Source organism: Drosophila teissieri, chromosome 3L (assembly GCF_016746235.2).
Source record: "Drosophila teissieri strain GT53w chromosome 3L, Prin_Dtei_1.1, whole genome shotgun sequence".
Taxonomy (NCBI): domain Eukaryota; kingdom Metazoa; phylum Arthropoda; class Insecta; order Diptera; family Drosophilidae; genus Drosophila; species Drosophila teissieri.
Window position 1 is genome coordinate 12,697,642 of NC_053031.1, and position 12,197 is coordinate 12,709,838.

At 41.2% G+C, this 12,197-nt stretch overlaps 4 protein-coding genes across 4 annotated transcripts in view; 1 reads left to right on the top strand and 3 right to left on the bottom strand.

The window, feature by feature from the left end:
• Positions 1-12,197, top strand: part of LOC122618650 (transcription factor kayak) — a 32,346-nt gene that overhangs the window by 4,586 nt on the left and 15,563 nt on the right. The gene's annotated exons all lie outside the window — the stretch shown is intronic.
• Positions 4,842-7,399, bottom strand: LOC122618654 (ras-related protein Rac2). Its single transcript, XM_043795238.1, has one exon. The coding sequence runs from the start codon at positions 6,776-6,778 to the stop codon at positions 6,200-6,202; it is 579 nt and encodes a 192-aa protein (XP_043651173.1). The 5' UTR covers positions 6,779-7,399; the 3' UTR covers positions 4,842-6,199.
• On the bottom strand, positions 9,127-9,954 carry LOC122618656. The gene has a single exon (XM_043795239.1). The coding sequence runs from the start codon at positions 9,655-9,657 to the stop codon at positions 9,178-9,180; it is 480 nt and encodes a 159-aa protein (XP_043651174.1). The 5' UTR covers positions 9,658-9,954; the 3' UTR covers positions 9,127-9,177.
• Positions 10,954-11,951, bottom strand: LOC122618653 (serine protease 1). The gene is made up of 2 exons (XM_043795237.1): positions 11,192-11,951; positions 10,954-11,126 (listed from the first exon to the last, which is right to left on the bottom strand). Coding segments are annotated over exons 1-2 (762 nt in total). The 3' UTR covers positions 10,954-11,124.

Here is a 12,197-nt window from a genome sequence, read left to right on the forward strand (position 1 = left end):
AAAATAAGGAGAGCTGACAAAACAGAAATACAGAAAAACCAAATTATTCCGCTTACAACTTGTCGCGACTGTTGAGTTTTTGAAAGCAACTTGTTGTAATAAAGCTTCAGATTTCCGCGCTCTCACTTATTTTTTCTGTGACTTTTTCGGTGACTCTGTGCTGAACGTGAAAGATTTAAAATAAAACCACTTAGTCGCTGAGCTCCATTTGCAACAATTGTTTGAGCCTCGCGAGCCATGATAAAGTGTCCTCAGAGACATCAGTTACCAAAGAGGGCGAGGATTTCCCCCGAATTTGCGTCAAATGCATGAAATTTCGGGGAAAGAAGCATTTCTGAATACATTTAACACTTGGTGGTTTTGGGGTGACAAATGTATATATATTAGTGTTTTATTAAGACTAATTTGATTAACTCATTTTGTGATTAAACTGACAGCAGAAAGTGGTTCTTCTATGGTGTACCTAAGTGTCCGAAGTTGAACTATAAACTACTCAACCCTTTAAGTAAATTTCCGGCCAAAGTAATTTGGTTACATCATACCATGTTAATAATTGCATTAGTAAATCTTAGAAACCCCTCGCTACTAGTTTCCTCTTTCCATAAATTCCCAAAGTTTCCGTCATTACTTAAGCCCTTCAAGCAAGTTTCCCAAAGTCCAAAGTCCGAAGTGGGATGCGTAAATCCTTCGATGGAATTCAGCCGTGCCGGAATAAAATTTATAAGAATTCCGCTGGCCAGTCGAGCGTATCCGCTTCAATTTAAACAATTAATGTCAATCTGCGCCGAGGGTGAATAATTTTTCTCTGCTCTAGATACGTTCTTGGTGCGGGAAATATATACATATATTAAAAAGTAAGTTCATTTGATTTCATTAGATTCGATCCCACAGAGAATTCTATCCATCTATTTACCCCAAAAATCATTATACGCGAATGTAAATACTATGAACACCATGACGGTGTGTGTTTTGTTTACATATATATTTTTAAAAAGCCAAACACACAAATGGGAAGAAGGGTGTGGGGAAAATCTTTGAACTGTGCAGCAGAGGGAGGTGGTCAAAAATAGAGTGTAGCGCAAAATTCAGATACTTTTGAGCACCATCTACTACCTGGGGCGCAACTAAGTGACACCTATTTTGGGATGCTGGCCTGTGTTTTAGTTGTGTCTTGTGTTCATTATTAACTGAAAGCTGACAGTTGGACATGTAATTGTGTTTAATTGAAAACGAAAAGCCTCACATAGAATCATACTCAAATTCAGTATGCACACCTGAAATCTCACACACGTACAGTTGGTCGATTTGAATGTCAGACTGGCAAGTTTTCAGGCTTTCAGCTTTTCAGCATTTCAGCATCGCTCGTTGTCTGGCGGAAATTTCAACGTGTTCGGGATGTCAACATTTCCCTTACACTTACCCACCCGATCATCATTTTCCAACCATGCAAATGTAGAAAATGCAACAAGTTGCCAGCCAGCCAACAAAATGGCGGAAACGTGTTGCTGTCGGCGTCGACTGGAAAATCAAAGCTCCCCCGCTGCTGCTGCTGCATCCATGAATTATGGAATGCATATTTAAACGCAACTTTAAACTTTTTTATTGCCCCGAGAAGGAGGAGGCATCCTAATTGTGCGAAACTTTCGCACACGCTTCATGTCCTGGCAGCCGGTCTACTTCCACATCCACATCCACGTACACGTCCCACGTCGCTGTTCATTGACTTTGGCAGCGTACAAGGATGCAGGACACACAGTGTGACTTTGTTTTTAATACACTCGACTCGCCACGACTCCAGCTGCATCGATCGACGGGACAAACAAGGCCCGTCGCCTGTCTGGTCCTGCCGCAGTTCGTTACTCCGCAGGACGACAGTCCTGGCCCATCTTGTACACAATCAAAAATATTGAGATACTCCATTTTTAATTTCAGCTATAGGAACTATTTTCCTACGGCTAAATTGTGTACATTCCAGAATTATGAGTATCTAACATTACTTAACAGCTTATAGTTTATCACCGTAAACATTTTCTTTAAAAATGGTTTTTCTTTTATTATCAATAAAAAAAACATTAAAACATTTAAACATTATCTTTAAAGTTTAATGTATGTATAAAATTATTCTAACTAGTAAAGGTACAAGTTTTGAAATTTTGTTGACTGCATCCTCTTCCGGCACGCTGTTGTCCTGTGACTCCTTGCTTTTTTGTTAGCCACTGTCGATGCTTTACGTTGCCATGCAGGCCATGACAAAGATTATCAATAACAAGTCCGAGGAAGGTACCCACATGCGTAATCCTTGCAACGGATATTGGTTACGCCACTAGATGGCTTCGCTTTATCACCACAAGCCCATCGAATGTCCTGCGTGTCCTGCCTGTTGGCCATCCATATCAATTGAGTGCTCCAGCTATTGTTTGTTCACAGCAAGTATCGCGTGGGGTTCCGCTTCAAAAGTCAGGACCTTAATGTGAAATTATGTTGCCTAAATACAATAAAGTTTTGTAAAGCAATATCTATTAACTAAGGTAAAGGTGAAAACTATTGTTTTTTATTATTATTTATTTAAATGTATAGAAGTCGTTTCCAGTTTGAGTAAAATCGATTTGTCCTATATTCCTCTGTTTTTCCATGAGCAGCCAAAACCAATATCAGCATCAGCGCACAAATGAAATTTTTTCTAGTTGGCCGTTTGGAAAACTCAACATTTCCGCCCATTCGCCGCCGTCCGCAACTCGTATTCGCATCATAATTTGCAATGTGTTTTCTGGCAGGAAGTTGCCGCTGAAAATATGCTGAGAAAATGGCTGGGTGGCCTTGCCAATAGAGAGGGGGTGGGTGATAAGGTGAGCTTGTCATATCCTGTTGCCAGAGGTTCAGGTGCAAGCAGCATTCCCCACACCGGAAGTGTGAAATATTTTGACCTGCCCAGCGCCAAGCTCACCTGAGTTTACCTTCATCTTATGTGGCATGGAATTTTTGCGCTGGAGCGTATTTTATTGGCATTTCGTACGAAATTTGTGGCCAACAAGGAATTCTTTTGGAAATTTTCATATTAAATTTTTCGGCTTTCCCGTACGGCCACGATTTCCCTGGAAATCTCTCAATTAAGCTGAAAATCGCCATGAAAAATAGCCGTCGATTTCACGTTGCTCGTCGTGCGTATAATTGATTTAGCCAAATTGTTAACCGCCTGAAAGCGGACAAATTGCGCGAGCCTCTTTTGCCAAACCTGGCCCGAAAATCAGGACCAAATGGAGCTGTAAGTCCGCCGGGGAAGCTTTTAATTTCACGCATGCAGTGCATAAATTTAGCATTTAGCATTTTCCATTTGCATTTACATTTGGCATGGGGCATGATTATGCGACACTTGTCAATGGTTTTGCATCGCACAGCAGTTGTCCACTTTGCGGTATTGGCCATTTTGCAGGGGGGTAATCAAGGCGTAATCCCATCCCGTTCACATTCTAAAATTCGGACCGTGATTGGGGATTGAAAATTAAAGGGAATTCAAGGGAAAAGCAAGCTAATTTTATTAAATGCCTTTTATTTATGAGACCATTGGAATTCTGCTTCTGTTTATAGGTGAGCAAGCCATTTCGCATTGGGAAAAGCACAATCATTTACATTTTAAAAGAATTTTAGAAAAATTACTATGCATATTTGGTAGACTTTTGTGTATGAAATGTTTTCCGAGACGTAATAGATATCAAAGTGAATTGAAGGTGGGCAAATATTCAAAATAAATGAAACAAGCATGAAGCACAAGTTAAGCTATACAATTAAAGCTGTTGTTTGTATGACTTGCATGCGAGAGAACACAAATTTATGAAACTAATTGAAAATTATTTATGATTTTGTATTGTTCTGAAACAAAGTATCCGCATGCAATGTAGTAGGGCAATTGTATCTGCACATGCCGAACATTCCACGCCTGTCAACGCTTCTTCACTCAGCGGCTTCTTCGGCGTCGCATTCTAGAGCCAAAAGTGCAAATTCTAGAGGTGCTGCAGTTCTAGATGCTAGCCAAATGTTGCTGCTAATTAAATTGACTTCGTTGGTCTCTCGATCCTTTACGGCCTCTCTGTTTTGATTGCTGGCTGGCTTTGCTGGCTGGCCGCGGTGTTTGTTCAAAATGTGGGTCAATTATGCGATTCGTCGCGTCACAGACAAAAAGCATGATGGGTGTGGATGTGGGGGGGTTTCAAAAACCATCCATCAGAGGCCATTGAAATGTGCGGGAGGTTGGGCACAATTCGCACAGCAGGTTGTCTTATGTAATTATTTGTCAAATTCACACTGAGCAGCGGCGGTGTGGGGCCACATCCCGACATCCGCTAACGAGCCACATACACACGGCAAAACCATCAAAACCACCCACCCAAATCACCCGAATCACCCAAACCTGCCCCTCATCATAACCGCGGGCAATCAATCAACAGCTGGCTCACTATGACAATCGAAGTGTACTGCAGAAATAGATGGAATTGATCGAAAACATAAATAAATATGATGTAGCCATTGTGGCCATTGTGTATATGGGTACATATATGATTGGACTGGAACTGGCAAATTGCTTAGTCAACCGGTCCGGGGATCAGAACTTCCGGCGTGTCCGGCAATCGGAAATAATTATCTAAAATTAGTGACAAATGCGGGTGCAGATAAGATTAAAGTTGCTGGGCGTTTGGAATTTGCCGCAGTCGCCGAAAAGTATGCAGCAGTTCAGGAGTTCAAGCCCCATTGCATTACCATCAATAACAACATTTGAATATGCCCCCACATTACTGCCATAGAAGACATAAATCTGGAATGCACTCTGGTCCCAACATAATTCACTGTTTAGCTTTATACACACGTTTATTTCGGTTGATTAATATTACACTCTTTATTGGTAAATTATGTGTTAATATAAATAAAGTGTTTTTTTTTTTATTTACCGCTCTCTTTCGTTAAAAACAAATTGGCAAAGTATATGCATTTATTTAACATAAATATCAGTATATAAATTAACATCAAAGTAGTGGCTAATTGTGCATTTAGTATACATTAAATCAAGTCAAATGCCAAATGCAAATGCATTGAGCGGGAAGACCATTGATCAGACACACACATTCACTCGTAACTCTAAAAACTACTATATGTATAAATGAAAGTTTCTTTTTTTTGTCGGCTTCCCACATTCCCCGATTCCCGATTGTTCAGATATTGGCCATAGGCGGGGCCTTTCCTGCGGTTTTTCTCTGGCCTCCCAGATAACAGCTATCTGGTTCTTGTTATAGTGACTGTGTTTCGGGCGCTAAAGGCTTTAAATCGTCTAGATTTATTTACAATTAATTTTATTTGATTTGTCATACGTTTCTCAGGCCGAGTTTCTTTCGCAAAAACACAAGAAAGATATAGTGTGTGCTGTTTATCATGATGCACTTGCTTTTTAAGGCATTTTATGAACTTCAACTAGTTTATATTTAACTGCAGCTGGTGTTTTCTGCGTTTATTAGTATAGTTAAACTTCTAAAGTCGTACTTTTAATATTTTTGAAATGTCAATTCTTGTAAGTCATGAGCTGTGCTTTAATCTAAATACTAGAAAAGGTTAGTCATTAAAAATGCTACGCAACAATAACTCAGAACAGAAAAATTTAGACATGTAATCCAAAGCAATATAGAAATTGTGGTGGCAGTAGGAAAAATCCATTAAAATATTTGATTAAATTTAAGCAATATTGCATTCACAAAGTTTTATAAGTTCATCCACGTTTATTTCACCGTGTACGCACAGTATCATACTTATATGCTTATGTCTATATCTTTCTATCCGTGAGCTGCCCCCCAGAGACCCCTGCCCCACCACGCCCCCCGCCCATCCCATGTAGCCCCTTGCTGTCGATAGCTGTTGTTGTTGTTGTTGTTGTTGTGGCTGCTGCTCCCCCACATAAAGCTGACAATAAAAAAACAAAAATACGCTCACTCATTCACACACTCATGCCGTCACACTCGCAACCCGGAGACGCACTCACACTCGCACTCACATCACACTCACACTGGCACTCGCACTCACACTATCTGCTGTAACTGCAGACCCAACAAAGCGAATATGAATATTTTGCACAGAATTTTGCGCTTTGTTCTCTTCTCATTTTTTCCCTTTTTTTTAGAGTTTTTCGCTTTTTTTTTTGATTTGCGTGGGTTCAAAGTTCTTAGAGCAGAGCGCACTTGTGTCGCTTGGGACCGCGAACCACAGGACATAGCACGGATCGTATGGCCTCGTCGAAGACCGTCTTCAGACCCTTTTGGGTCAGGGCGGAGCACTCCAGATACTTGACCGCTGCGATTTCCTTGGCCATCGCCAGTCCTTGGGGATAGGTGATCGGTGTGAGCTTCTTGTCCTTCAGCTTTTCGATGGTCTGCTTGTCGTCGCGCAGATCCAGCTTGGTGCCGACCAGGATAATGGGCACACTGGGGCAGTGATGACGCACCTCCGGAAACCACTTGGCACGCACATTCTCAAACGATGCCGGATTCACCAGCGAGAAACAGATGAGGAACACATCCGTCTGCGGATAGGAGAGCGGCCTCAAGCGATCGTAGTCCTCCTGACCAGCGGTATCCCAGAGGCCCAGATTGATGGGCTTGGCATCCACCATCACGTTGGCCGAGTAGTTGTCGAACACGGTGGGTATGTACTCGCCCGGGAAGGCGTTGGTCGTGTAGCTGATGAGCAGGCAGGTCTTACCCACCGCTCCGTCGCCCACAACCACACACTTGATGGCCTGCATGTTGATGAATGATCGATGAATTCAGCACAGCTCGTTGATTTGTTTGTGCTTGTTGCAGAGGGTTTTTCAGTTGATCAGCTGGTTTCGTGCTCGATTTGCAGTGGCTCAAGAACTGGTTTTCTTTGTGGCAGCTATAGTTTTAATGACTTTGGGGTTATCATTTAATTCGGTAGGTCAGTCCGTTCTTGAATGTTTTAGATGGTTTTTGTACTCGGCAGTTTTTGGTATCTTTTCGTAATTACTTAGTTCGACAGACGAATTTTAGTCATAGCTCAGCTTGTTTTTTCTAATTGTATAGCTTTCGGTTTTCGCGTTGGCGTTTTGCTTTTGTTGTTTTTCTTTTTTGGCGATTATACAATAATTTGCTCACGCACTAATACAAATGCTGCCCACACACACACACACACACACCCACTTAAGCGCGTACAGAGAGAGAGATGCGAATTTGAAGTGGAGTTTGATGTATCGCGAAAGTTGTTCAATCAATATTCTTAATTGAAAGCAGAACCGTGACGGCGTTCTTCCTGTTCGTTCGGTATATTATTTATGAATTAATTGGACCCGCATATGTGGGGATTTGCTGTGGCAGGAACGGAGAAAACACGCCCAAACGCTGTGAAATCTTCGCGGCGATTGAAGAAATTTTCTGCCTCCGCTGGCAGTTGTTGTACTTGTTTTTTCACTGTAGTTCTCGCTCTCTCAACTTGTTTGTACGGCTGTCTCGCTCGCACGCGTGCGCCAGTCGCTTAAGCGAAGCGCTTTGCGCATACGCTCTCCGACACAAAGAGCAAGAGAGCGAGAGACAGTGCGGTCCCGAAAAATTAGGCAGAGTGAGTCATTACCTCGGTGACGTTAGTCGTGGCAATCCATTAAGAGCAGAGGGAGACGGAGATAGCGAGGTAGAAAGAGAGAGAGCTAGTGAGTATCTTTGCTTGACCTTGCTTTGGTCTTTTTTGTAGAGTTTTCTATATTTGTTCGACGATTTTCCACGAATTTCCCTACCATTGCTTGTTGTTTTGAGCCAATTTCCACGCGTCTCGAGACTATCAGAGATGCGCGGTACCTAACACAGGTACACATCGCCTCTAGCTTATCTTGGTACAATTGCAGTGCCACACCAAGAATGAACTCGATAAAATGAACGTTGATATCGCGATATAAATATTAATTGAACAATATTTTTATTGGTGAATCAATTATGTGATCGAAATATGTGTCACTGCTTTTTGATGAAAATACCTAAAACTAAGTGTACATGCTATAAAATGTGGCATATATGTAAAGAGGAACTGGAAGGTAATTTAGTTACTACTAGATTTTTTGTATACATTTAAACTGAATACTTACCTTTGAATTGGATCATCTTATCAAATTTAGGACTGTAACGGCCCTTTGTCCATCTAATTTTTAAACGAATTAATAAATTTTTCATGACTAACTACCGAACGCAGCGATATTTGCTGCCGTTGACTGTTTTAATGGACCACAAAATTGCGTGTGTCGGCAAAAACCAAAGCCCAAGGAATAACAAACAAATAACATTGGCAAACAGTGCAAAATATCGACAGTAAAAACCGAACAGCAAAAACAGAACCCAAACTGAATTCAACCAAATCCACCGAATCCGCCGCATCCGCATTCAGCGAAAAGTGATAGCCGAAATATTTCGTGTTTGTGTTTTGGCTTCCGCCCATTTCGCCCCATTTTCAGCAACCAGCCCACATGCCACGCCCATTTTCGCATTGATTTTCAAATGGAAATGTTTAAAGTGCCGCCGGCAAATATTTTCGCATTTAAGTTAATTTCTCGCACTGCTGATGGTGCTGCTGTAATTGGATAATTAAATAGGCGCCACAAAATTTGCTCTCCAGCAATCCGAGCAGCGGGCATGAATATGAATTTCAATAATATGCATTTTCAAAAAGTTTTTAATGGAATTTATTGTAAAAAATCCGCAACAATTAAATCGCCAATGAAGTCCGCTCAAGTGGAATAAATGTTTCTGTTTCTGTTTTTGTTTGTGTTAGTGCGTGGGTGAGTCATTCGATTTCGTATTCGATTTCAAGTGGGTGGGTTGGCGTTGTTGCAAGGTTATCAGAGGGTCACGGGGAAGTGGGGGAGTTAAAACATTTTTCGAATTAATTTTCAAATTACAGCGTAATTTAATAGATTAACCAATCGAAAGCTTTTGGCTAAAACAATGGTGTTAAAATAAGTTGAAAAGCGATAAGCGCAGCAAATAATGCAGTTATCGAATTACCTTTTAGCCAAGTTATTTACTTAAACCATAATATTTTGCCAACCAAAAACCCAAATGATCCATAAACCTGGCAATAAAACGCATTTGATTGAAGTGTACCTATATTTTCCATTCCTGTCATATCAGTGGTGAAATGGGGTTATCTGGGTGAAATAGAGGCGGTTCTCTTCCAGTGAAATTGGGGAGTATAGGTGGTTGCCCTACACCTGGTACTACCAATCCCTGGACTTCGCTTCCTGCCAACTGTACCCATCTTCTGCTGCCGCTTCCTGCTGTGCAACTTGGCATTCCCTCGATGGATCCTCCGATTTCTGGACCGATCATCATCACAGTGCGTCGGGCGCACAGTGGTTTGCTTGGCCGACAGGACATTAACGGTTAGCCTTAACGCCGAGGCACTGGATTGTCCGAAACGTGCCATCAGATACGGCATTTCCTTGAACAAGGACCTCTCCTGGGCACTGAGTGAGTGCCACGCGTTACGGGCTTCTTGCACCAGCGTCATAGCTGGTATATTCCTATCATCGCACGCTAGACGGTATTCTCGCAGAAAGTTGTACGGGGCACAGTGGCTGATGAACACTGGCAATGTGGAGCCAGTGCAATAGTCGTAGGCCATCGCAATGCCAGGAATGGAGACGAATTTTGGGTCGACAGGAGCGAGAAGTTCAGTATACTCGGTAATTTTGCTGTACGAGAGTAGACTATATGCTGAACGTGCATGGTGAGTTGCACCGCAGGGCTATCTGTTTAGTTATTTTTATGAAATGCTCAACTCTTTAACACGCCATATATACAATTTTATACAAAATAATGAAACTAGAAATGTTTTTTGTTATGGCCTGGTTTGTGGGATTTCACTTTTGGTTGCGACTCCAGACGTGTTCACATCTACGAATCAGTGTAATAACTGAGGATTTCGATACACAAGCGCTGCTGGCACATTCGAATTCAAATTTCTGGATACTTGGATCTGAAAAAATGTAGTTTCAACTTGGTTGGGTATTCGAAAAGCCAACAAATCTTTCATTACCAAAATGTAAGCTTATAGAGTGCGTTTTGGTCTTACGATTGGTGATATAAAGTAAAAACTTTCAATTGAAACGCAGCGATGAACCGCTTTGCATTAATCAAGTAATCGTTTGCATATTCAGGACTTTATCCGCATATCCTTATTACGACGTGTCCATTGCGGAGTGGAAAACTGTGCAAATAATTAAAGCCAAAGAGCGATACGTACGACAGCGAGTGCAACAATTATTTGATTACTGTCGCCGGGACTGCCAGTTCCCTGTTCAGTTCCCTTTGCCACGTAATTGGCGGAGTGATATATGCATACAATATATATACATTTATATGAATATATATCCCACCCCCCCGGTAATCGATCCAGGAATTTCATAGGAACAGCTTGCAGGCCATTATGCAGCGAGTTATTCATAATTGTTGTTGCTGCCCAAGTGGCAGGAAAATGCATAACAAACTGAAAAATATTCAAGCCATTTTTATTGCCACACCAGACGAACCGCACACCAGATATATATACCCATACATATACATATATATATACATATATATATGCACATATAGGGACTGGCGATAATGAATGAATGTGCGCTAAAGAACCGCAGTCTGAACCGAAAAGAGCGAAATAAAGCAAATAGTGGAGCTTCAACTGCAAACAGTGGATACAATAACAATAAGTTTTTCACATTTTAACGCTTGGGCGAGGAAAACTCCACATATAATATCCCCAAATCGCATTAAATTGTTACATTATAAACAATCCAAATTATATAACAAAAATGCTCGTTTAAATTTTGCAGCAAACTTTTAGGAGGCAGTTGTATTATATTATATACTTCACGAATAAGTATCAGAATTAAGATTACATTTTGCAGAATATTAACAATAATTTAGTTATTAGATATGTTTTTATTAATATTCATGAAATACATTACAACTAATCGTTCATGTTCAGAAGTTATTTTGGTTGCTTTGTTTCCAGAATACTTCATTTGTTTTAATACGCTTTATTTGTCTGTTTATTTTATCTGTTTATGCTTTATTACGACATCTATCCTTTTTCTGAAATGGATCAATTTAGGCATTCACTTTCTATAGACAAAGCAGTTAACATTTGGGATACTCACAGAATCCCACACCGGATATCCTCTTTATCCACTTTATGTGATCGCTGACCCGTATGTGAACCGATGGATATCCACTGCTGCAGTTGGTGGGCATTAGATATATAATACCAATGAAGGTGGGATTATCGCCCATCGTGACCACCGCACCGCCCACGTCGCCCTCACAAACTGCTTTATAGCCCTCTCCAGAGGTGCACATCTCAAACGGACTCAATTGTTCATAGTATTTAATGCATTCGGTGTTGGAAATGACCGGCACTTCTATGCAATGCATCCATTCGGGCAGCTTACCTTTTCGTTTTGAGGTTCCATAGCCACAGACCATGGTCATGTTTCCGGTGAATCGATTGTGTCTTGTTCCAAAAGCTGGAACGCGAACCCGGTTCATTCGACGGTCAAACTTTTGGTAGGGACACTTAACGAGGGCAATGACGCGCTGCTTATCTTTGTGAAAGTGGAAGTTTTCCCTGTAGACCCTTATGATATCAAAGCCCCTATACGATCTTCTAGATGCGAGGTGGACCTCAATGTATTTATATCTCAGAACATGCTTGACTGTGAGGATCCATTGATTCGAAATAAGGGTGCCGGCTCCGTAGAACAGTGGTGAACTTTGGGTTTCGAAGTACACGATTCCAACTAGGTATATAATTGTAAAGGTCTTGGCCCTATAGCCCCCGGTTATCCTGGGACTCAATTCGTTTTTTTCACCGACCGAAACAGTTAGTGATAATACCAGCAATGCCACAACAAGCTTCATCGCCAAACAGTAAGAATTTGTTACTTTCCCATAGCTTTCAATAATGCATATTCGTGGTGTGTCGAATTCATTTTGTTATTCTTGTTACTCGTAGTGTAACAGGGTATACTACATTCGTTGAAAAGTGTGTAACAGGTAGAAGGAAGCCTTTCCGACCTTACAAAGTATATATATATATATATATATTCTTGATCACTTGACGAGTCTATCTGGTCATGTCTGTCTATCTGTCGTCTTTCTGTCCGT

Excerpts from the sequence above, each read along its gene's own strand:
- LOC122618654 (XM_043795238.1), bottom strand. The coding sequence starts at position 6,778 with ATGCAGGCCATCAAGTGTGTGGTTGTGGGCGACGGAGCGGTGGGTAAG.
- LOC122618656 (XM_043795239.1), bottom strand. The coding sequence starts at position 9,657 with ATGGCCTACGACTATTGCACTGGCTCCACATTGCCAGTGTTCATCAGC.
- LOC122618653 (XM_043795237.1), bottom strand. The coding sequence starts at position 11,951 with ATGAAGCTTGTTGTGGCATTGCTGGTATTATCACTAACTGTTTCGGTC.